Genomic DNA, 26,301 nt, shown 5'->3' with positions numbered 1-26,301 from the left:
AGAAACCAGTCGTGGGGGCAGCATTTTGTGCTTTGAGGGGAAGATACGCTCCTGAAGGGGCACCAACATTCTAGATGATGCATGGGTGAGCACTCAAGGGGTGGTAAATGTTTTCAGTGTAGGATCCTAAATATTTCCTTAAATTAACATGAGGCACCGAGCGTAGCGAGGGAACCCCCAAAACATATGTGAGTTTCGGGGCGGGGTTCCATTGTGCAGCAGTTTTTCAGAAAAATTAAGTAAAAAGCCATATAATTTACAGTTCGGTCTTTAGGGTAACAATAGAGAATCCGGTAAATGCCATATCATCAACAGTACACTGCGTAGGAGCACTTCATACAATTATCATGAGGATGCAGCCACAACCTATCTATGCCAGTTATGGTCACTTTAGATCATATACATGAAGCGCTGGAACCGTCATGCATGTGATAGAAAGTGACCATTACTGGAATAGGTGGGACAATCTATCTATGCCAGTGCATGAAACGCTTAAGGCATATATTTTCAAGTGACCATTACTGGATTACTGGCATAGTTAGAACAACCAATGTATGCCAGTAACGGTAATTTTTTATCACATACATGAAGGTTGAAGCACCTCATGCTTATGATTCAAAGTGACCATTGCTGGCATAACAGGGACAACCTGTCTATTCCAGTAATGGTCACTTTAAATGACCTGAATGAAGCGTTTAATGTATTTGAGTTGAAGTGACCATTACTGGCATAGATAGGTTGTTGCTGGCAGCAGCATCATGCAGGTGTTTTAAAGTGACCATTACTGGCATAGATGGGATAACATATCATGCAAGCGAACATATCGCCCATCCTATTTCAAGCTATTGTTTGGAAATGTTATCTAAAACTTTATTTGAACTGAAGAGTCTAACAATAAAAAAAAAACATCTTGCACAGCCTGTAAAGTTCACGTAACACCAACGGTGAGATTCCAATCAAGAGCATCATTTTCCCCTTTAAAATGGTTTCCATGCGGGGTTCTCAATGTCCAAGGCAAATCCTCATAGCAAAATCCCAATCCGCATAGAGTCAGATGATTTCAATGGATTGCGTGCTTAATTTGTGGGGGCATTTTCATGGGCTTAGCAGTGGGCCTTATTTCTGAGCACCGGCCCTTATTGTCAGAGTCTCAGTTCAATTATGATGTGGCATTTTCTATTTTTAAATGCCAGTCGCACAAAAAGCCACAGCAGTGTGAGCCCCACCGGTGCTGTTTCTTAATGATCCAGTTTCCTGAACTACAGGGAGCCAGAAGGTGACAGCACTGGGCTCTTGTACTGGTCATGCCAGCACATTGCTGGAATGAGCCTACAGGACATTGGTGCTGCTCCATTGCTGTAATACGTGGTGGCACTGCCACAACAGGGAGGGTGGCTCAGGAATGTGGTGCGGCCGCATGGCAGAGTACCAGATGCAGCACACTAGTTCAGCGTGGTATGTGTGTCATGGTCAGTATGACACTGGCTTTGCTGAGCCTCATTTGGGGTGCACATTCAGGGCCTTATAAAGCTGGGCACTTCACCTTTCTCTTCTGGTCTACATCATCATGGGGTGCATCAATACGGAAGTGCATGCCAGTCCACCAACTCGTTTCAACACACACCGGCATATATCTGCGGTGGGTGCCACAAAGTCATCAGTGCCATTAGTGGGGCAGATGTGCACCCGGCACAGATATGGCAACAACAGGACAGTCACCATTTAATCACACAAGGCGCAAGCCCAGGCAAAAGGTAACGGCCCAGAACGAGTGCCAATGCTGTGCACTGACCGATAGCAGCAGACTTTGCTGAGGTGTTTGAAAGGCAAATTCATCAGTTTAGTAATGATTCTGTCTGCATTTATCCATCACTTTAGTCTATGAAGAACACACTTTTGCACTATCTTCTGTGGATCCGTGGTCAAAATGTTCCACTTGCAACCTACAGAATCAGAGGAAATTGAGAACGACGATGATGTGTTTAATGAATCAGTTAAACATTTAGTGTCTCATTTCAAGACACAACTATGTTATGTTTATTTTATTGGTATTTGTAAATCACACATCTGCCATGGTTGATGCACACATCACCCCCAGTGAGCTGGTGAAGGTTGCAGATGCAACCCCAAATATGTTAACACTATAGGGGAAAGCAGTGGCATGCCAGAAACTATCTGGGCCCGGCACTTCTTTATCTACCAATTAAGCACTGAAAATGCACATTTATGTAGAGCCTTGAAAAACCAGGCACAATCTGTTGAAATCAATGTGGCCTTCATTGCTGATCCTGTTATGGTGGAGGATCAACCACTAAGCGCACATGCTCACGTGTGTTCAGAAACCTGGGCAGATCCCATGTTTTCTTAAGATAACGAGCTGAACAGCATCACCAGGATTCCTTATGTTGCTTCGTTAAAATAAATCTCACTGTATCCCTTCAAAGAAGCTGAAACTGTGTCTCATTAAATAAGACATTAACTCACTGTGTTGTTCGCCACCCCAGTCATACCTATTTTGTCCTCCTAAGAAAAGATGTCAGGTTCAGTGGACCTGGCGAAGTTCAAACTTGTGACCATGTTATCAAAAAGCAATCTTCTGATGGGTGCATTAGTCGACTGAGCTACACAACTAACTGCCGCATTCCTTCAGCTTCTTCAAACACACATTATTCCAAACAGGATCCTTCATGAACTGACCAATTTCTGTTTCTCCCCAGAATGTACCAAATGCCACCACTTCACACAAAATTGTACACTACCATGGCAAGTCTGATAGTGCATAAATACATAATTTAAACGAGGCAATTCTGTCACTAAGAGAAGTTAAAGAGATGAACACTTACCGATCTGGGGCAGTGGATGTAGCGGGCAAGGCTGATTATCAAGTCATGTGTGATCGGATCCACTAGGTTTCTGAAACTTGCATATCGATAGAGGACGTCATCAAGAGACGTTGACTCCATTCCTAAATCCTGCATTGGGGTGAATAGAAATGGGACAAATCATTCCTTTGGAAAGAGAATCACACTTTTGCAGTCATATTTATTTGCCTTTATTTGTATTAATCGAACAACAATTTGAGAGATTCGATCAGAAATGCTGTACATGGGCACTACAGCAGTGAGCAGAGCAATCCGAACTGCATACTGATTTTACTGAATGTCAAAGTATCAAATAAGAAGGTTGTAATCCAGGTGGTGAGGGTAGAAAAAACCAGGTGGGCTATGAAATTGTAACAACACAGATTGACAGCAACCTTTTTGTTCATGATATACAGATAGTATTATTTACATTCTAAAAATATATTTGCATTGGTGAGCGTGCGTGGGTGGGGCAGAATTAGATATTTCAGGCAGAGGGGAGTCACTCTCTATTAGGTCTCTAGTGACCCTTCCCTGGGTGGCGGAAATGTTTTGAGAGTGTACCAAGTTAGCCCGTTAAGGAGGTGTGCAGACATAGGAGGTTGCAGACACTGTGAGCTGGAAAGTTAAAATTGTTGGTTTGGGTGAGAAAAGAATAGCGTGAAAGCAGGGGCGCTGCTGGGGGGGGTCCTTAGAGGAATATAGCCCCTGATCTTTTGGGTGTAGCCCCAGATAGAATCTCAGGAGCTACAGCCAAAAGAATAGCTAGCCCCCAGTCCCAACATTTCCAACATCAGCGTAGCCCAGGGTCCTTTCCAGACCTAGCAACTCCCCTGCGTGAAAGCCCCAGAAGGAGGCTTGAGGAGTAATCAAGATGGCTGATGCAAAGAGAGGAAATCAAGGTTTGTGTAGAGTGGGCAGCGAGGTGTAAATATGCTTCCTGTGGTAGTTATCATATGAGTAATTCATCCATTATTCATCCATTATATTCATCCACTATATCAGCCATTTGACCATGCATTTAACCAGAGAAATGCCACATTTTATACCATGGGTTGCAGACGCTATTATGGTTCCATATTTGCTGAGAGCCATGCATTCATATGCATTTATATGTGAATTATGTCATTTTAGTAGTGCTTTAGAATGCTACTAGGAGCTAGAGAAATTAGCTGCTCTGTCTCTGTCCATTCTGAATGGGTTTCGCTGTGCGCGATTTATTGATGTACAGTGTGAGAGTGGAATGATAACAATTGTTTTTGCCAGTAGCTGTTTGCCCTAGTAGAGATGGCCTTGGCTGGCAGAGCTGGAGGCGAGAGTGATATGTGCTTTGCTGAATAAGGGAACTAATGTTTTGGTTCTGCAGACGAGACTGCTGTCTTGTGTAATATTAACGATACAATGTCCTGTCCCTAGAATGTTAGAAAGAGAGATGTCACTGTGACTGGTACAGTCCCTGCCATAACAAATGTCTGCACGCACAAAGTATAGACGTGTACTTGGGCAGACATGCTGTCTCCTATGAAAACATTTACTGTGCAGTGAGAGTGCTTCATTGCAATGTATAACTGTGGGGGTCTCCGATGAGTAGATTGGACTTCGGACTTCAAACTTCAGACTAGCATCTGTCTGGCTGTGCCAGGAGAGCAGGAGACTGCGAGAGGCTGATTGAATAGATGCATAGATAAGAGGGGAGTCCCTGTCTGTCTTTTGGATGAATGAGGATGCAGATGAGGGGAGTCATGAGTGTGTGGCTGGGGAACTGCTGATGTAGAGAGCTAGAAGGAAGGGTGCTGTCTCATCAGGAGGGTTAGAGAGCTGTGTGTGTGTGGACAGGGAAATGCTGAGAACTAGTAGGGGTATTGCTATTATGCTAGAGATACAGTATCATAGCTCAGCTGGTCTGAGAGCTAGTTGCAAGGAGACAGGCCGAAAGGGCTGGGGAAGTTGCAGTAGCTTGCACTTATGCTTAAGGAGTGCTGATTTTGCTTGCTTATGTAGTAATTTGCTGTTATTAGTGTCATGCAATGCAAGGCATGAATACAGTGTATTTTGATTGCAATTGAACCGATTTGTATGTTTCTTTTTATGTCTCATATTGTGTCTTTTCTCATGTTTGTATGGTGTGTGTTTTTCCCATAGCATAGTGTGTTTTTCCAATAGCATAGCAATTTTGCTGTAGTTTCTCATATCCACCTCAGTAACACAGTGCACCATTGTATTTCTGTTTTAGGAATGGGTGGGGCAGAATGAGATATTTTGGGGAGAGGGGAGTCACTCTCTATTAGGTCTCTAGTGACCCTTCCCTGGGTGGCGGAAATGTTTTGAGAGTGTACCAAGTTAGCCTGTTAAGGAGGTGTGCAGACATAGGAGGTTGCAGACACTGTGAGCTGGAAAATTAAGAATGTTGGTTTGGGGGAGAAAAGAATAGCGTGAAAGCCCCAGAAGGAGGCTTGAGGAGTAATCAAGATGGCTGATGCAAAGAGTGGAAATCAAGGTTTTTGTAGAGTGGGAAGCGAGGGAGCATGAATATTTCCAATATTTTCCGAATGTTCAACCTAGTCCTAGTTTAAATGGAGCAGATCTGATGGAGATGTAGTTTGCTTTCGAAGTTTACTTGAAAGGTAGGTGCTTTGGGAGCAAGGTGGGTGAGGAAGTGGATGCAGTGAGTTACGTAACTTCAGTCATGGTGTTGTGTCTTAGGCACCAAACAGGTCTTTCCGTGGGGGATGTCAGAGAGCCAATTGGATATACAGAAGGGTAGTTAAGGGATGAAAGAAGGGAAGGAGACAAATATTTGTTTTTCTTCAAATATTTGGTGGGAGAAGACAAAGAAAGGGATTAATTTGTAGAGGGAATGAAGAGCATTAATAGAAGTGGGACACGGTTAGACATCTGGGGAGCATCCACTGGGGGGAACAGTGTTAACGGAGGAGTCAAGGTTCCATAAAATGGAGAAGGACAAGTATGAAAGATGGACAGCAATCCAGCCTAGGGCAGTATCACAGATACCAGTATCACCAGGGGGAGATTGACAGTGTCAAAGGCAGTAGTGAGATCAATAAGGGCGAGAATTGCGAGTTCCAGGAAGTTGGAGACATGAGTGAAATGCATGTCTGTAGAGTGCCTTCGGCAGGACACAGATAGGGTGTAACACAGACACGCTTGTTCTTAAGGTAGGAGGTGATGGATGAAATACAATTATTTGCATGTTGTGTTACTACTTGTGTTACTACTAAAATGGCACACGAGCTTCCCCACACCACCAACATTTTGTTGTAATGATGCCTGTTGCCTACACCACTGCTCCTCCGTAACTGTGCTAGCTTCTATTAACCCTAGTACTCATTCTAACTGCCTAACTACTGCTTTGAATGGTATGTGTGCCGATTTATCAACAGTGGGCAATGTTAGCGTATTGATACATGATTTTGTTTTCAGCAATACAGGAAATAATTGTCACTTTTTACTACTAACCCACTCCTATGCATACCACAATGTATCTCCATATGCATACCAAACGTGCTAACTAAATGCACTTGCCTATTTATGTATTCATGTATCTCATGTTCTGTTGAATTAAACTTTTTTCTGTTGATGAATTGAATCATACTTTTTAGATCTCGGCGATCTCTATCCGAGTTAGCAAATATCTAGCTCAACCGCTACTAGTTAGGTGACCTCCCCACTCATGCCCATGACTAGGGTAGCCTTTGACTCTAACCTTTCCTCTGCTATTCTTGTCTAACCCTCTAGAGTCAGGCCCCCTCACAAAAAAGAGGGTCTCGCCCCCATTGTCACTCATGGTATGTGTGCCACCATGTATTTGATCTGAAATTGTATTCACCAACTGCGTACCTTGCTGTGCTTGTCATATGGTCACCATATGGTCTCTGACTACATTGATTACAACACAACAGTTAAGTAGCTCCAGCCTCTTGAAAGCCCACTTGTGCTATTGTTTGTTAACTACATATTAAAGAGATTGGTATGTCCACTACTTAATGCAACTACTGGTCTACCCACTAGGCGAGGCATACTTTGCCCATGCGCTTGCTCCGTCACCGTCTATGCGTAATTATTAACTAAATCACACTTATCCCCCTCCTAAATTGAACATAGTAAACCCAGCATTTATGGTGCAGCTTTACTTGAACTACTGCCACTCGTATCTAACCTGACATTCTGCTAATACCTACCCAGCCCACACGTGCCACCCCATTTGATTGTTGCTGCATTTAGCCTTAGATGGCTTACCATTTGATTGTTGCATTTAGCCTTTATGTGCCTCCCCATTTGATTGCTGAATTTAGCCTTAGATGGCTTACCATTTTGATTGTTGCATTTAGCCTATACGTGCCTCCCCATTTGATTGTTGCATCGAGTCTATAGTAGCCCTACCCTAAATATATTAGTTCATCTTGTGATTACTTATAACTCACTCAGACCTACTTATGATCATGAGTAAAATCCTAAGGACCCTGATAATCCAACTCATACTAGGCCTCCTTGTCACAATGACCACTGCCGTTCTAGCCTCATGCCCACCTAAGGACAGAAACATGAGATTCAGATCAAGATTGCCACGTCTCTACGAACCCAAAATATACTTTACCAGAAGTTTTACACGCAAAGCTGTCCAACCCATAGAATTATCTAAAAAAATTACACAGCAATATAACCCTAATAAACTGTCTGCTGCTCATCCAGGTACTATACCTAGAAACATTCGAAGAGCTAACATATCTACATCCCTACCACCCCCTAATACTAAAGATACAAGTACCTTATTACTATCTGGGTAGCTTATCAATGCCAGATCCATGGTGGCCCACGCTACTGATATCGCTGATACTCTAACCAACGAGAACTTGGACTTACTGGCCATAACCAAAACATGGCTCCATCAGACTGCAGAACCTGTCCTTATGATAGCTGTACCGGGTGGATACCAGATACTTAGAGACGACAGACCCAACTCCAGAGGTGGTGGACTAGCCATTATCCATAAAACCAAATCTATCAGACTTGCTAATACTCCACCATGCCAATCATGTGAGACTCTTACAGCCAAAATTCACCTCTCTAACAACCGGACTCTAACCATCTATGTGGTCTACAGGCCGCCAGGGCCATTAGGCTCTTTTGAAGATGACTTAAACTGCATCCTAGCTAAAAACACTAAAGATCACTTGCTCACCCTGCTCATGGGCGACTTTAATCTCGGATTCAACGATAATGATGACAATCATGCCCACTCAGTAGATGCAATACTAAAGGACTATGGCTTGACACAAAAAGTTATTACCCCAACACACACTAAAGGAAGGATTTTAGATTGGGATGCTGACCTAAACTGCAACATTTCCATTACCAACATTACTCCGCAATCATGGACTGACCATTATCTAATCACTTTCTCTGCCTCTCTTGACCTCATCCGCCCCAATACCATAGTCATGGCACCATCTCTCCCCACTAGGAGTAAAAAGGACATTACAGCGGAAAAGCTAATACCATATCTTCTCCCTGACCTTAATAACTTAGCTAACAGTACAGATCCCACCTTACTAGTGGAAGCCTTTAACTGTACCATGACCAGGCACTAGACATTATTGCACCGGTCAAAATTTGGAAAGGTAGACAGAAATCTCACCTCAATACATTGTTCACACCCCAATTGAAAGAATTAAGGGCGCAAAAAAGAAAGTTACGATCTATTTGGCGCCACTCGCCCACTGAGAAGAATAAGCTCAAATTAACAAACCTTTCTAAACTGCACAAAAAGGAAATAATTAGCACAAAAAAGAACACCTTCAATGACAGAATATCTAAGGAAAAATCAGACACTAATGAACTTGTTTCTATCCTCTGTGAAATGGAATCGCCAATACTACAGGCTGATAACACTCCCAAGGACAAGCCCTGGTGTACTGACATACAGAATGCCTTGTTGAACAAAATCACATCCCTCCAAAGTAAAATAGCCAAAAAAAATGTTCCTTGCTCTGACCTTCAGAGACATTAGCTCAACATCAACCTCCTCTCATCACACATGATAGCACCACCTTACCATTCAGCTTCAGGAAAATGTCCATTATTGAAACAGAACAAATCATACCCTCACTCAAACCCTCCAATTGCAAAGGAGATAACTGCCCAGCCCAAACTATAAAGGATGCAGCTAGAGATCTAGCCCCTTTCATCTCGAAGCTTATCAATGCCTCGTTCACATCGAACTTAGTGCCCAATAACTTCAAACATTCCTGGGTGCTCCCATTGCTCAAAAAACAAACTCTAGACCCTGCTATTCTGACTAATTACAGACCTATTACTACGGTCCCCTTCTTACTCAAAATCCTCCACAGAGTAGCCTACCTACAAATCCAGGACTACTTAGAAGCCAATAACCTACTAGGATCATGACAGTCTGGATTCCGTCCCCTACATGGCACAGAAACTGCCCTGATTGACCTCAAGACTCAAATTGATGAGCTAAAGGACAATGGGAACTCAGCTATGCTACTCCTCCTTGACTTATCGGCGGCTTTTGACCTGTTGGACCATGCAGTCTTATGCAATCAACTCAGGTCAGCCGCCCATTTCTCAAGTGATGCCATAACTTGGATTCAATCCTTCTTAGCGAACCGTACCATGAGAGTCTTCTTCCCTCTAGCAGCTGCTGATCCCATACAAGTCTCCTGCGGCATACCTCAGGGATCATGTGTCTCCTTCACCATATATAACATCTTTACTAAGCCCTTCTTTGACAAGTTGGACAGATTGGGTGTCACCTACACTAACTACGCAGATGACACCCAGATCCTCATTCCCCTTTCGGGGAACTTCCTGGAAGACTCGGCCTTAGTAAATAAGATATACCTCCTCATTCAGGCATGGATGGCATCCCATGGCCTCTGTCTGAATGACAATAAAAGAGCTATTAATCCTTGGCTCTGAGACCGCCATTAAAAAACTCAACCCCAGTTATGCCTCCTTCAACCACGACAATAAAGTCATTAAAGTGTTGCCTGCAGTCAAAACCCTTGGCGTCTATCTTGACTCTGCGCTTACACTCAAGAAGCAAGTCAACTCACTAGCATCATCCTCTGCATATACTTGCAAACTGATCCGAGCCGGCAGACCATTTCTCTCTGAAACTAGCTGTATCACCATAGCCAATGCACTCATACTATCTAGACTGGATTATTGTAACACATTATATGCGGGATCCAATAAGTACATCATAGACAAACTGAAAAGACTCCAAAATAACGCCTTAAGAGCAGCTCTAAATATTCCTAACAGAGATCACATCTCTGCCTTCAGAAGAGATATCCATTGGCTCAAGATAAAGGATAGGATCCTTCTGAAAAACGCTCCCTAACCTCCAAATGCCTAAATAACATAGCACCTCTGTACCTTGTAGAGAGAATAAACAAGAGAACATCCAACCGACCCACGAGATCTGCCAACGCCTACACCCTAGAGGTTCCCAGATATAAACGAAATACAGCTGCTGGTTCTAGTTTCCCAGTTTTAGCTCCCCAATCTTGGAATGGACTCCCTTTAGAGCTTAGAACCGACCAACCCTACTCTAGATTTAGGCGAAAAAGATTTATCCTGGTTATGGACCAATGATGCCTGATTTGAATTGTAGTTGACCGTTCTACGCATTACTAATCCCACTCCTAGACTGCATATTTTCCTAGGACCACTAGGCTGCCCTACTCCAACTGTACATAATCCATTGTACCATTCTTCCTTTGAGACCCTCTGGTATTATTGTAAAATATGCTGCTGTAAATATGATCACTCTATGTAATTTTGTATAACAATTTATGTATGTATTTAACTACCCTGTAACTAAGCTTTTAAGTTTCCTTGTAATGCTTGCGCCCAGCTACCTGAGGGTTTTGGCTGTGCTATATCAAATACACAAACAAACAAACAAACAAACAAACAACAAAGTAAATCGCCTTCTGGTGCTGGAGGCAAGTAATGTGGCTCAACACTACACATTTGAGGATTTTGGAGTAATGTAGATGGAAAGAAAAGGATTGTTACTTGGCAGGGTTATTAAGGGCAGCTGAGGTTTTATTAAGGATGAGAATGTTAGTAGCTATTTTGAGGCATGCAGCACATAAAACAGACGAGATAAAGTTTCAGCTATTCGTACCACGACAAATGCACATCTGGCATGTTATTTAGCACTGAGTGGTCAGGTGACTTGTCACTGACTGGCCAGCTCTCAAAAAATACAATTTCACAAGTGCTGAGATTGGAATGTTGATTTCCCAAACTGAAGAATAATAGTGATAATGATGTGTTATTTATATAGCGCCTTGATCCAAAGCGCTTTACAGAGCACATATTTACATATAATATCACCCAACCGAAATTGGTACTCATTTATCGACCTCGGAATGATGAAAAGCTGAGTTGGCATTGCTGGGATTCGAATGTCTGTCCCTCAAAAGGCATTTCTGGTCGTGACTGGCGACTATCAAAATATGTTCTGTCATGCCTGACCACCATCAAGGATGGATGGTTGTCCCTGAGTCCCATTGAGGAATGGAAGATCAAGCCTGTCCACCATTGCAGGATTAATTGCAACACCCCAAATATAGCCCTACTGAAGTGGATATTTTATGATTACCAAAATAGACGGTACCCGGCACACTCAACCTGGGTCTCGTGTTCTAGAGTAACTTCATTACTTCGAATTTAATTTCATAGTAAAAAACTCACACGTAATCCAAACTATTTTTCAACTCTCACATGAAAAAATCATTGTGAAATTGGTCTCAATAACACTGTCACCTGCTCAGGCGAACCAAATCAATCACCTCAGGCTCAGATTTCAGAACTATTGCCAAAACCTTTCTGCTCTCCAAGTTTGGCTTTCAAGGTCCCCCAGTATTGGCCCCTTTATATTCACCATCCCACTAGTTCAGAAATCCTTCTGGATTGCACCGGCCACATCGTTCAGGCCCACCCTAATCTGCTCTCTAAACCTCCTTCTCAAATGGCACTTCTTTTGCAGTCTACGCTTCATAACCAAGGCTATGCATGCCTGGCAAAAAGATACACCTGTCTGGATGAAAAAGGAAGACCAAAAAGAAAATGCACTGAAGACATTAGCATTCGTCGAAAGCAGACCTCTAGCGACACCGTTTCGGGAAACTCCCCATGCTTTCAGAGCCCCCTAATCTTTAAACTCTGCACCACCACCAACCATATCATTGTACTGTAAAGACAACACACAATGAGTCTCATTATGAGTATAGTGGTAAGAGTAAACATTTGTGGCATTATAATTACCTCCTATTTTGGAAATGCACCCCCTATCTGTGTCCTGGAATAGCATGCATAAACATTGGATACATAATGAGTTACTTAGCCCGGGTAACCAGCACCATGAATAGTACACAATATGATATGATATGATAAGGCATTTGTAACGCGCCTATACACAAGTGTTTCAAGGCGCGACGAGGCGGGGGGGAACAAGGGGAGACAGACAACGATCTTACTAGGCCAGGTGTCATTCAGATCGTGCAAGTGCAAGGGTAGCGGGGAAGGGAAAAGTGCATGGGGGAAAGGGAGAGGGGAAAGTGCAGTACAGGGTTATTAGCATACAGCATACAGGATAAATAACAAGGGCCAGCTGGTGGCAAGTGCGAGGTAAGTGCAGACAAGTGCTGGGAAGGGGGGCTGTATGGATACAGACACAGTCCCGTAGTGCAGGGGTTGCCGTGGAGGCAGTGCAGGGGAGAGTGGCTGGGCCGAGAACGGTGAATGGCCCAGTTGCAGATTCAGTGCAGTTTCAGTAGTATTAGCAGGGGAGAGGGGGAGAGAAAGCGGAGGCAAAGAGGAAGGTTTTGAGGTGCTTCCGGAACCGGAGGTGGTTCTCCTCAAGTTTCAGGGAGGCAGGAAGGCTGTTCCAGAGGGAGGCCCCTGCAGTGGAAAGAGATCTGCCCCCAACTCGTTGTTTGGAGAAGCGGCTGACCCTGAGGGAGTTGGAGGCGGATGAGCGAAGAGCTTGAGAAGGAAGATATTTAGGAAGAGAGAGCTGAAGGTATTTTGGCCCAAGGCCCCAGACGGCCTTGTGGACAATGCAGAGGGTTTTGAACTTGATCCCCGCAGTCACTGGGAGCCAGTGTAGTGATTTCAGTCCTTGAGAGATACGGTCCCTGGGCTTGAGGCCAAGGACAAGTCTTGCAGTCCTGTTCTGGATGAGTTGCAAAGGGCGGAGAGTAGAGGCGGGCAGATTTAGATAGAGGCTGTTACAGTAGTCCAGCTTAGAGAGAACCAGGGCTCTAGAGAAAGTGAGCTTCTGGGGGAAGGAGAGGAAAGGAAGGATACCTCTGAGGAGGTGTAGCTGGTAGTGTGACTTCTTAGATACGTCGGATATGTGAGGAGAGAAGGAGAGTGTGGAGTCGAAGATGACCCCAAGGTTTTTTGCTGCCAGCTCATAATTAGATGGTTTATAAAAACAGGAGGAATTAAAATACTGTTTTGCCATTACCACCGAGCTCATGAGGCCTTTACTTTAAAACTATGAGGGGCCCCCTTTAAAGCACCCCAACTGCCATGTATAACCTTAATATCAGACATGTCTGTACTGTCCTGTAGCCCCATGAAATAAATAGTAACTCCTTTTTAAAAAAAATTTTAATCTCTATGTTTCGTTTACAATACATCTTATAGACTTCAATATATAAAGCAATAAAAGTTAAAACAAAAATCATCTTTTACGGCTTCCCCAACTATATATTGTTTTATGTGCACAGATGTTCACTAGCAATTCGTCATAGTCTGTTCCCACGTCACTAAGATCCACAAAAGGACTCCTCATTTATTTTGCCGCATGACATCTCCACTTTTGTGAGAAAGGATATTTTAGCTCAACTGGTTCTGAGAAAGGTTTCTTATTGGTCCTACGACAAGCCTTCTCCATTGATGGGCTTGTCTCTGCCACAAGCTCTATCAAATCCTTGTATATTCATGCATACGCTGGCAAAGAGGACACACAATAGAAAACCAACCATGTTTCAATTTGCACATTTCTGAGCATTTAATTGGAATGGAAGAAAACCTTCACAAGCAAAAGGTCTGCCGGAATAATTTTTTAAATCCCCCAGAGAAATACAACAAAATGGAATACAAGCAATAATGTAATCAGTTATGTAAAGGTACAACCTGCACCTGCCAGCATGCAAGGCTCAAAGCCCCCTGCCCTCAGGGAAATCACTGCCTCTGAGAGTCATTGGTTGGTTTTCCCATAATGTAAAATCAGCATATCTATTGGGGATAGCGTGTCATAGGCAGTGCGGCATACATCTGAAGGGGCAGATCATTTTGTTTTGAGTAGAATGTGATGGACCAGCCAATCATAGACGCTCATAAATATGGATAGAATGTGTGTTTCCGCTTCTCTGTATGACTCATAATCAATCGGCCTGCTGCAATAGCAGACAAAATATTCCGTGTCTGGGTGTTACTTTGATAGACCGGGGTAAAGAACGCGAGAAGTGAAATGAAAACAGGAACATCTCTGCGCCTTTGATTGGACTGAAATTGCTTTAACAACCCCGCTGGGTTTCGCAGGATGTTACCAGGATGTTACTGTGACACAGATCTGCAGCGTGCTACGCCTTCAAGAGTGTTGCGTGACTCTGTGTTGCTAAGTCAGAATTGAGGAATGCACAAGCAATGTTCAACCCTGAGACTGCTGGGCATTGTTAGAAAAGCCTGGGGTGGTTTTACAGAAACCTTTCACCAGTGCAAGTGCAGTTAGCAATAGTGCAAACATTTCCCTAATGAAAAAACGTGATCTTTTTATACATTGCCCCAAAGCTGCAAGGATAGAGCTTTTTTCTTTGCCTAGAACATTTTTATTAGGCTGGTGAAGTTTGCCGTGTCGGGTGCCACCCGTTTTTAGATCTCCTGTAATTCTTTAATATTGAACAGGTTGCTTCACTGTTAGGGATTTGCAGATGCAAATTGTGCAGTAAGTCTATGAAGCCCTCGGAAATGGACCTTCTGCCACAGTGGCTCGATTGCTCCGTCACGTATTATCATTGAGATCCCTCTGATGGCCACATGTACCAAGCTTTGAGGTCTGGCAGAAATGGATTTTCTGACAGCTAAGATTTTCTAACTTTGAAAACTTCCACTGGTCATATGAAAGATGGGCAAAATGAGGCGGGTGGGACAATCCAAGCTTTCCTCAGATCAGGATCATTTTACTGTGGCTTACCTCTCTGACCCTATATCGTTTGTTCTCTGCCCACTTCATCCTTGCTGCTCTCCCGCTACCTTTTGGGCTTTCTCTTCATGGGAGAGACCTACGTACTTCTCTTTTGTGGTTTCTGGTGCAGTTTGGTGGTGTTCCACAAGGAAATCAATACTTGAGACATGAGGAAGAAATGGTGTTAGGATCAGAATATCTGCCAGGACCACTGGCAACACTTGCGACAGGAATTCGCTGGCACGGTTTGTTAATTCTTGCCTCCTTCAGCCATATCCACTAATCAGGGCTTGTTTAGCAGTATGTGTGCCAATTAGCTGTTCTGTTGCATGGCAATGCACACCTGGGCTTTCACGTTATTTGTGGCACAGTGATCAAAAGGTTTGAAGCAACTCAATGAGAGAGGGCGAGGCATGTTGCTGGCACAGTGGACCTAATTATGACACAGGGATAACTGTGTGTGCTGCTTGCAGTGCACAGTACTCTGCTGTTATGCATTAACCAGTTTGCCTTGGTCCACAAGCTGGGAGTGGACCTGGGAATGGTAGCAAACAGTTCTGAGTTGTGCTGACAGTAGCGTGTGCGCTTCGCTTCAGGATATTTAGTAGACAGAGTGATAGCAAAATGAGACGTCCTTCAACAGCCCACACCAGCCCAGTGAAGGGACTGAATGTTTTAACATATCGTCCAGCTTTTAGCGATTTTGCACTTGCAACAAAAATACTGCAAAATATACCATTTTTAAATGATTGATACATCAGTGTCAATTTCTGGCATCCATTGCCAATAGTACCAATGGTTCAAAGCTGCATGCATCCTTAATAGGAAGGAACTCTCTTTGTGAGAGATTGTTTTCAATTGGGAGACACATTAACACTAGTAGGAACATCAGTTGTAGGGTTAGTAGCTTCCTATAACTAATTTACATAAGTGGGAGTGTTGCAAAATCTAGATATTTGTGCTGCAATATTTCCTTTTGCTTGGCAAACTATTTAGAAATCAATGCCACCTTCTCCAAAGAGGGAGCTGATTAAGCAAGCTCTGTAACACATTTAGGCAAATCACATAGCCTCCTCTTTTCAAACATAAAAACCAAAACATCAGATCCAACAGATCAAGCTGCCAAAATTAGTATATATGCCATGTGGTTTGCAAACGTGTTGTTCTGATAAATGAAATGGACAGAGAGCCCACATGCTCAAAAGGGCTTCATGCTTAAATCACTGTGACGGACATCTATATTTATAAAAGTGAAAACGTGTGGGTTTGTGACGTCACAGAGAGTTGTTTGTTCTACAATTCCAAATTTTTTCATCAATTTGCACCATATGTTGCATAGTTACCTGTTAGGACCCTCTGGACAATACTGGCTACATGACATTTGGCCACCCAACCCCTTTCCCTGGATTAAAGAAAAACTCTAAATTAGTTTGTGGGTTTGTGGCTTGACGAAGCGTTGCTCCTTATACAATTCCACATCGTTTCACCAACCTGCAATACATTTTACATAGTTACCTGTTAGGGCCCCCCAAACATTACTGGCTACATGACATGCAGACCCTACCTGTTTCCCTGGATTTCAGCACAAGTCAACATTTGTTTGTGGGTTTGTGGTTTGGAAAAGCATTGCTTCTCATACAATTCCACACTGTTCCACCAATGTGCACCAAATGCTACATAGTTGCCACCCACCCCTTTCCCCAGATTCCAGCAAAACTCTAAAATAATGTGTGGGTTTGTGGCTTACCAAAGCATTGTTTGTTTGTTTGTTTGATATAGCGCAGGCCAAAACCCTCAGGTAGCTGGGCGCGAACAGTACAAGGATACTTAAGATGCTTAGTTACAGAGCATACAAGATACATAGGAAACTTGGTTACATGGTTAGGTAGGTACATACAATGTGTAAAAGCAGTTATAAACAGTAATAGCTAGAAAGCAACCGTAAGATTAGCAGTGACCAAGTTTCCCAATAGAAAAAAAACCAAGATACAGGCAGCGAGATGCCAGAGATTCTATGGTTGGCCAGCATAGCAATCCTTAGGAGGTACTTCAAGAGAGGGTAGAGCAGGGGTAGGAGAGGTCGGAGGGGGTTAGCAGGTTCCTTATACAATTCCACACTGTTTCACCAATCTGCACCAACATTTGCAATTGATGGGAGTGTTGTCATGTCTGCTCACAGAACCCGTTGAGAGAAGGGGTACTTTTTGCTATCATTTCATTTATGAAATGCTGTTGTCATTCTTTTGTTCCCAAAATGCCCTCTGATTTCCTGCAAATCACTAATTAACCCCACTGTGCTATTTGTCCACCTCCCCTTTCCATACGTGATTATTTCGAATTTCACTGTGATTTATTTACTTTATGTACTCTGTATTGTAGCTGTCTCTTAGATGTACATTTCTTCCACTTCTACTTCACAAAGTGTGCAGTGAGCATCTCCCTCCAAACATTTCTGTACATTTTACTTTAGCTTTTAGGGGAAATTCTGTTCCCCTTTTTAAAAATGGGAATTATAATCACCTTCTGCCAAGAGTCTGGAAGGATCAATCAGTGGCAACCTGTCTAAAAAGAGCTAACAAAATATTAGGCCACACTTTTACATTTACTTTAAGACCTCTATTAAGGGCCCACTCACGATATTGCAAATGACAATTCAACTTCCAAGGAATCTGTGAGAGCTTAACTGTGGGAGGAAACTCATTGTTGTCTTAGAAAAATGATTTAAAAAGTGTTGAGCCCAATAGGATTGAGAAACACAATTAGCTTGACATGAAATCTGTTTACTTTCAATACCATTTAAAAACAGCCAAATTCCCTTATTGTCATTCATGATAATAGAGTCATCATCGTTTGGTCTACTTTAATACAATTATACATTGTATGTGATTTATGCCAATGTGTGTATCTCTGCCTAATCCGCCTGCCCTGCACAACTCTTTCTTCAATAGGAACAGATTTCTCCATCATGGCTCTCCTCCACTCAGAATGCATTAGGCTCTTATGATTTCTAACAGCTATATCAAATGCTTCACTATCACCTTTAATAAACAGACGCTGCTTTCAGCTTTCTGAGGAAGATGAAGAGACCAACCATTTGCGTAAGGTCTCAGCAAAGGAATTGGAGAACAATTACTCAATCTCTCAAGTGCCAACCAGCTGTTCCAACACCTGTTTGTCATCTGATTAATTTATTTAGGGTTTAACAACATGTTTCCTGCGTTGTTAACCGAAATGTTTTTACCGATAGAATTGATCCAGAGCCCGCACCAGTTCAACCGAAATTGTAGAACCAACATTGCATGATCATTGTTAGCTTTTTTTGCATTTATTGAGAGAACAAAGGAGAGAATACTGTCTAGAAGAAAATTGGAAACAAAAATAAAATCAATTGTTGAGCTAGAAGCTGGACTGTCCCAGGTTGGTTGACTCAATCACCTGGTAAATTCCCATTGATTCTGCTAAGATCCCATCTAATCATACATTTCGCCCAAGTAAAACCTCTAGCCTCCCTCTTGTCCAGAGATTCTAGAGAAACCAACTTACTTTAGGGTCGAATGCTGCTTAAATCTTCATAAAGACAACCTTAATCTAGGTAGAAAAATGTAAAATCCCTTTGAACTAAGGCCAATGATAACATATTGATTGATACCCATTGTCTATTTTGGTCCTCATTAAACCCTGGATTAATGTATACATAGATCACCAAAACATTATTCCCTTTGTTACCAAAAGACTTTCACAGTTTAGCTACGAGTATTGCATCTGAGGTTGATTTTATAAGAGGCAGGTCCAGACCTAAATAGTTTTTATTTTTGGCAATCAAAAGTCCACCTGAGGGAGGGTCTCTCCTCCCCCTTTTTGGCATTCTTGATTATAGAGGTAAATACATCGATAAAGGCGGTTGCACAAGGCCAAGTTTCCTGTAAGTGTAAAATGTCAATCTTATTAAAATGCACCATCATCTTACTATTTCAGAAACTGTTCAAAGCTTGAGTATTCCAACTTTGTAAGGATAATGTTTGTGAGTTAAAATCCTGGGCACCGCCAACTTTAGAGGACCGCGTGGCAGAGAGCGAGGCAGACAGTCAGGCCCAATCCTCGGCCCCAGAGGCCTTGGGCACTGTAAAAACCTGCCTCTGCCCCGATTAATCTATTTTGCAGCACACATTTATGAAATTCTGGTTAACCATACTCTTTTCAGTTCCTATGTTACCCTGAAATGGTCGATAAGCAGGGGTATTTCCTTCACCGCTGGAACAAAAGGGCCCTAATCTCTTTGCAATAATTCCACATGGGTAGAATGAACTAACCCCCACACAAGGTGCTAAAGAAGGTGTACTGTGCATCTATTAAGAAAATCACTTTCTGAAAATTCAACTTGTTTCAGGTCAGCTCAAGAGATAAGGCAGGGATACCTTTAAATAAAGCCAAAACTATAGACCTGTTCAAAGGACCATCGCTCTTCCACAAAGAGAGCTTCAAAATTGATGGAGAAAGAGAAACCACTTCTAACCCCTCCCCCACACATTTAATTGTGGCAAATAGCCTTATAAGCCACCCCCATCTTCTTGTTAGGAAAATGGCTACACTTCCGTATTCCTGTCTCCATATTGGCAAACTATAGCTGCTTCTTCCATTACGATGGTGTCCCTGCCTGTGTATTCAGCATTTTATCTACCTGTGAGTCCCTCTCTTGGTACACAGGAACCTCCTGTCCTTTTATAGTGTGTTCCACTATTTATACCACCCACTATTTGTGCAATATACAAACTACTTATAGTCCTTACTTGTGTCGCACAACCTAACTAATTCTTTATGGCAGATTGCATGTACATTCACTTTTGTTAAGCATATTGTTTCGTGGAGCTCATTTTAACCCATATTGTCAACCACCGCTAGGTTCACTGGGTGGTAAGGCTGTCTCGGTTTTTAACATTTCTCGTCCTTGTGGTAATGGGGTGGGGCCGGGGCAGAAGTTGGTAATGACATATTAATTTGCATCATCAAACTCTGCTTCCTCCCCACACCCTTTAGCACTCCCAGATAAGCCAGAACCCAGACATAGCTGTAAATGTGATTAGTCTAAGATTGAAAGAATATTGCCGGCTTTTGTAATTCGATTTAAGCCCATTAACACTGGTGTAGTCACACACTCTTTGTGTCGAAGTTATTGCTAGAAAAAATTGCTTAATGTCCTTGCTTTTTTCAGTTTCTTCTTTCTCTTCAAGGCACTGCTTTTTAATCAAATGATTACAGGGTTTAGTAGGTGGAATCAACTCAGCATCCTGAACATGACCCTCAACAATACCTTTTGACGTGATTGGAGAATCCGGAATTGTTAACACTTCAGTCTCGAAATCATTATTAGAAACCAAAACACAGTCACGATTAGCTCGGAATTGAGTTGCACGTAGGATATTCCTAGAATGTTCTTCTTCCCCCTACAAAATTGATTGGGAGAAGTACTAGGCATAAGCAACAATAAGTCAAGTAGTTCAGAAGGACCACATACAATATTTTCCACCAAAGACATAGAACCTTGGATCAGTTGGGTCAATTGATCTGGGTGAGCTGTTCATTTACTTAACATTGACCTAATATCAGGCAAAACAGATGAATGAGTCCATACTTTGGAACAGCTGAATGAGCCCAACTTAGTAACACCACCTCCATCGCTATCCAGGCTCCGATAAACTACCCCCTTGCACCTCCCCCACCTTTCCACCCTCCCTAGAGTGGATTGGCACACCAACACCTCGACAAGCCCAGTGGCTGTACCTAACCCACAATCCACCCCCCCTGAACCCTCTACCAACTCGGTCTCACCCAAATGGGCCACCCAAGCACTCCGAAACAGCCCTGCCTCTCCTCATGGTACCTTACAATCCCCCGCTAGAGGAACTACCACCCTTGCCAGAAGCACTACACTGGCCTCAACCGTGTCCTGGCGCACCCTACCTTCTACGCACACCAAACCATCCCTACCTACAAAGCAGTCCAATATGTGCACAACTTCCTGCTGAGAGTCTATGTAAACTGCATGCTTACATAGCCTCTGTTCTAGATTAGCTGCACTCTCCAGCCCCCTGAAACACACTGCCTGCACAGGTACCTCCAGACTGCAGCGCCTCCAATCACAAACAACTGTTCCTAAGCCACGACCCGCACTGATGCTCTTAGATCCACACAAACAGCCATGCCCACCTCCCATCCCAACAAACTCCCAGAAAAGACCCCCTGAACCTTCTACCACCAACCCAACCACCTCCACCAGGCCTGAACACCTCGCCTGCACCCTCATTACACATGCTATATCTGTGCCCATGCACCAGACATACATAACTTCTTACTTGACAGCGACCTTGATCTGCTAGCTATCACAGAAACTTGGCTGCATAAGGCAGCTGGTCCTTCCCTACCCCTCACCCTGCCCATGAAGTACCCTATTCTCAGAAACGACAAAGATGGAAACAAAGGTGTGGAGTTGCTATTATCCCAAAACCTCCCTCCCTATCAGAGCCTCCCTCTCCCACCCCTGCTAGGATTTGAACTCCTGCTAGCTACAATTAAACCTAACCGACAAACCACCATCAACATCCTTCTTCTCTAACACCAACCTAACAACCACAGCTCCCCTGATGTCGACATGCCCCACCTCATCTTTCCTATCCTGAAGCCTAACACTAAATGTGTGCTCTTGGGCTATTTTAAGCTAGGGTTCAAAGACTCTGCAGATCAGAAGTCTACCACCCTCACAACACACTCTAAAGGTTGGATCCTTGATTGTTCCTTCATTTCAACACCCCCATCCTAGTCACCGCCATTGTCCTGGTCCGCTGGACCGACCACTCAGTGATCCTCTTCATTATGTCCCTCTCTCCCACCCCACCAAAAATGAAGCCCTTCCACCCGCAAACTGACCAAGGAATTATTAGATCCCATCATTCGTGCCGATAGCACCAACCCCAAAGTCATCCTCAAGGGATACAACTCTGTACTCAGTGCACTCGACCAGCATGCTCCCCTCAAAACCACAATACATAAAAATATCACCTCCATAACTGGTTCACAGAGGAATTACTGTCCCTCTGCGAAATTCAATGCACCAAAGAACATCTCCGGAGGAAAAATCTTATCCCCTCCATCAAAGAGGTCTTCAGCAACATTGCTATCTCTTACAAAACAGCTATTATCACCACTAAATCTAGTATCTATAATACCTGAATAAATGAAGTGAGTTGTAATACAAGAGAACGCTTAAAAATCCTCAAGGAGCTTCAAGCCACAGCACCTCCCACCACCAGCGTCCCGAAAGACAAAGCCTGGTACTCACTTGTACAATCTACCCTGTTGAACAAAACCCTCAACCTAAGAACAAAACCTTTCCCAAGAAATCTCTTCTCCCAACCACAGATTTGGACACACCCATACCCACCCAACCCCCCCGCCCCCTTCCATTTATCCCCGTCACCCTGACGGACATGCTCACTACCATCCAATGCCTCAAAGTATCTAACTTCACAGGCGACATCTGTCCAGCCCACCTCGTAAAGATATGCATAGACTCCTTTGCCCCACCATTGCTAATTTTATCAATACATCCTTCAATGCCTGCTTAGTACACAACTCCATAAAAGAAGCCTTGGTCACTCTGCTCCTTAAAACACCCTCGCTTGACCCCACCCTCCACACCAACTACTGCCCAATCACGACGAATCCTACCTCCTGAAAATTCTTTATCGCACCACAGAATCTGCCCTCCTCAACCTAAAGTTTCAGCTTGACCACATACGGGACACAGGGATCTTAAAAAAAGAGTGGGTGGAACAAGCTTCACGCTCTGGAACACTCTCCCTCCTCTATCCAAGAAGAAACGTACTACCCAATCTTTCGCACAAAAATTAAAACGGCACTATTCAACAAATATCCCTAATTTGATGCCTGAATTGTTACACCTGTAACCAAAACTGTGCCTGCAACCAAACTGTACCTGTAGCCTGTACTTGTCACAATGCCCACAATGTAATGTATTCTATTAGCACCGGGATACCTCTGGGTCCTGGGCACTAGCAATAAATACAATAAATAAATAAAATAAATACTTCAATACTGATATTGGCATATAGTCTGATAGGTGCTTGTAGTACAAGATTTAAACCTGATAGCGAACTACCTCACATCATCAAAGAATCAGGATAGTTTGAGTCTATTACATTAAATGGAAGTGAAGAAGGCATACCAATATTAGGACCTTCGGAGTTACTCACACACGGGTTCTAAAGGGTTGGGGAGGCACTAGAATGTGTCGCGAGATGCCTAGTTCAAGGATTTCATCCTCTAAACTCAAACAAGCATTCAGTAAAGAGGTATTCGATTGATCAAGCCCTTCCTTCACCAGGGAAATCAACAATGAGTGCTCGACCTGCTCATGAATAGGTCCATCCATACAAACAGCCTCCGACCTAGGTTGGACGAATTGACTGTACAGTTTGGAATCGGCTTGAGAAAAAAAGGAGATCATTTTCGAGCACGGGGCTGGAGGTAAAGATGACAGAGAGCCAGAATTTTCAAGTGTCCGAGACACTTCTTTGTGCAGAACAGTGGTCTCGTTACTTCTTAGGTTTTAGCATTTACCCCGGCCATACACTGTGAAACAAAAAATAAAATTACAAGTGGGAAGTAAATTCCTACACAAGGATGAACTGTTTCTCATCACCCGAAAGTGTGAAGCCACAAACACTCCCAACAAACCAGAGTATTACACATAGATTTTATATTCTGATGGGTGCAATTAATCTGCTCGGCCAAACAGCAAAAAGTAAGGTCTCAAGCGTGAGAGCAAAAAGAAGGACAGTTGTCCCACTTTACCAGCTCACTGAGCCACGTCAAAGATACTGAGAGCTCTAAAGAGCAACAGCAGAAATTAGGCAGGTCCGATTATCAGAATCAGCTAAAAAATCCACATAACCCCGTAAGGGATGCTCAGCTACGTGACCACGGCTGAACAAGAAGGAGAGCCATGAGAGTAGTGGCATGTTATCTGCCTAGTAGTTTATGGTACCATCAGTGCTCTGGATTCACCTCTCCCTCTCTGACACCCATTCAGCTCCTCTACTGACAGCTGATCCGGTCCACCGGCAGAGACTATGGCATGACTCTGGAGGCCTCCCCAAGACTTCGCCAGCAGAGAGATCACGGGATCCCCACCAGAACTCCCGCCACAGCAACAGGACCGACGGGGGCAGCCGCGCCAACACGCACCACACACGACAGGTGCGCTTGGGCCAAACCAACAAGCTGCGTGACAGTAGAATGCTCACACCACAGCCGCTTCTGCCATTTGCGTCCAAAAAACTAACCTCATCAAGACCCCTTAGGCGAACCGACGTCAAAAATAAAATCTAAAAAGTCTCACAATACCTACAATGAAGCAAGCTGCCTTTAAACCCATCAGTCCACAGCAAAAATAGAAAGTCATACATTTTCAACTACTGCCCGCTCCAATCTAACCAAAGTCCTAGAATATTTAGAAAAAGTGCTGGATGGCAGTGGGGGAGCAGTTAGGAATATACATTGTTTGAAAAATGGTATCATTCCACAAATATTATAACTGGCTAAATCTTCCCCACTCTAAATAATCTGATATGCAGAGAAAAAGAGCTGAAAGCCTGTTGCAGTGGATTAGCACAATTGCTAAGAAAGCCCTTCTTCTATAGTTACCTATATATATAGGGCAGCGGTCGCCGTCCTATAGTTAAGGTGAGTCATGCTCCCTTAGGAACCCCAAAAAAATGAAATGCTAATAACTTTTGACTCGTGCGACGGATTGGGAGGAAATTCTGAAGACACTTAAGGGCGCATTCCCTCCCCAACAGACTGCACATTTTGTCAAACAGTTTCATGAATGAAGAAACAATTTAGAATTAAAGTGTACACACATTACCTTTGTGTTTTATTATTTCAGATATGTCTACTTTGTAATGTAAAGTTGTCTTGTATAGCACAACTTCTGCCATTTTAGTGTCCTCTTTTTGCACAAAATATGTGGATAAACAAAATTGTCACTAAAGTGCATATTAAGATTTCAGGACATTCCCACAACCCTACTATGTCAAATTCTAGTGATAAATAAATGAAAAGGTTGAATGTTTCTCCACCCGCCGTCGCCATTCACACAATGCACGCACACTCAGAAAACCTCTCTATATATAAGGGAAATAGTGTGGATATGTGTGTGTCTGTTCAAAATGTTCAGCATACTTCCCAACATGCTACAAACCTGAAATTTGGCATGCGGGTAGGTTTCATTGTGTAGACAATGTAAAAAGTATAAAATATCAAAACACCTTTGTCTAATTTCTTTTTTTTTGTTGTAGGAATTACTTTGCAAAGCACTTGTACAACTGATTGTTTTATATAGATATATTAAGACTCACATGCAAAGTTAGAGTATCAAATTAATGGAAAAGAAAAAGCCCTCTCTTAGAAGAACACTTGCGCCAGCTTCCAAGATGATGCTCACCTAGAGGGATGCCAGAGGGTTTTTAACATTTCTAAAGAGAACCCTGTTTCCTTCGTGCATGGCACTACCTCAGATTCAGTCTTCTGAACTTGTATTTTGGTTTGGTTTCCTTAAGTGGTCCATTTGAACACCACAGGAACTTACCAACCCATCTTGGCTGTTTCTACTGATAGACAGGTCCATGGTAGGTATTGTAATAGGAATTTAGAGACCATTGTTAATTGTGGTACTTGACCATTTTGGTTCAGACAGCTCAATGTAGCTACAGTGCTAAGTAGCCAAATAAGAACCTACCACGCCTGAAAAAGCCGGTCTCACCAGGTGCCGCAACTGGTACCACCCATTCTCCTCTCTGGTTACAACAGTCCATCTCACTGCTCAGTAATAGCTCTAGGTGGGTTATAAAGCAATGCTCTCACTGTGCGCTACCACTAGAAAGACCTCAATGTTGTGCAACAGCTCTACAAAATGTCTTGCCGCTAGGTGATGATGACATTATTTAGGGGATATAAACTCTGTTGTCCTGAGGATGGATACATGGACAACATGGCATTTGGCGTCCTTTCCCCAATAAATCCACCCTGATAGATACTTTGTGTGTGCAAACTCGTCAGTAAATTGAACCCTGTTTCTTCTGACGAAGGGGCCTCACTTCACCCTAC

The 26,301-nt window shown here is 43.2% G+C and overlaps 1 protein-coding gene across 1 annotated transcript in view; it reads right to left on the bottom strand.

The window, feature by feature from the left end:
• LRRC75A (leucine rich repeat containing 75A) overlaps window positions 1–26,301 on the bottom strand; it is a 2,021,773-nt gene that overhangs the window by 1,263,831 nt on the left and 731,641 nt on the right. The window contains exon 2 of the mRNA XM_069615022.1: window positions 2,844–2,972. Within this exon, the coding sequence (XP_069471123.1) occupies window positions 2,844–2,972 (129 nt within the window). The remainder of the gene's footprint in view (window positions 1–2,843; window positions 2,973–26,301) is intronic.

This window comes from Ambystoma mexicanum, chromosome 9 (genome assembly GCF_040938575.1).
Source record: "Ambystoma mexicanum isolate Mex_15411 chromosome 9, UKY_AmexF1_1, whole genome shotgun sequence".
NCBI lineage: Eukaryota > Metazoa > Chordata > Amphibia > Caudata > Ambystomatidae > Ambystoma > Ambystoma mexicanum.
Note: the sequence above shows the minus strand (reverse complement) of the source record. Positions and strands in the feature narration are given on the sequence as shown.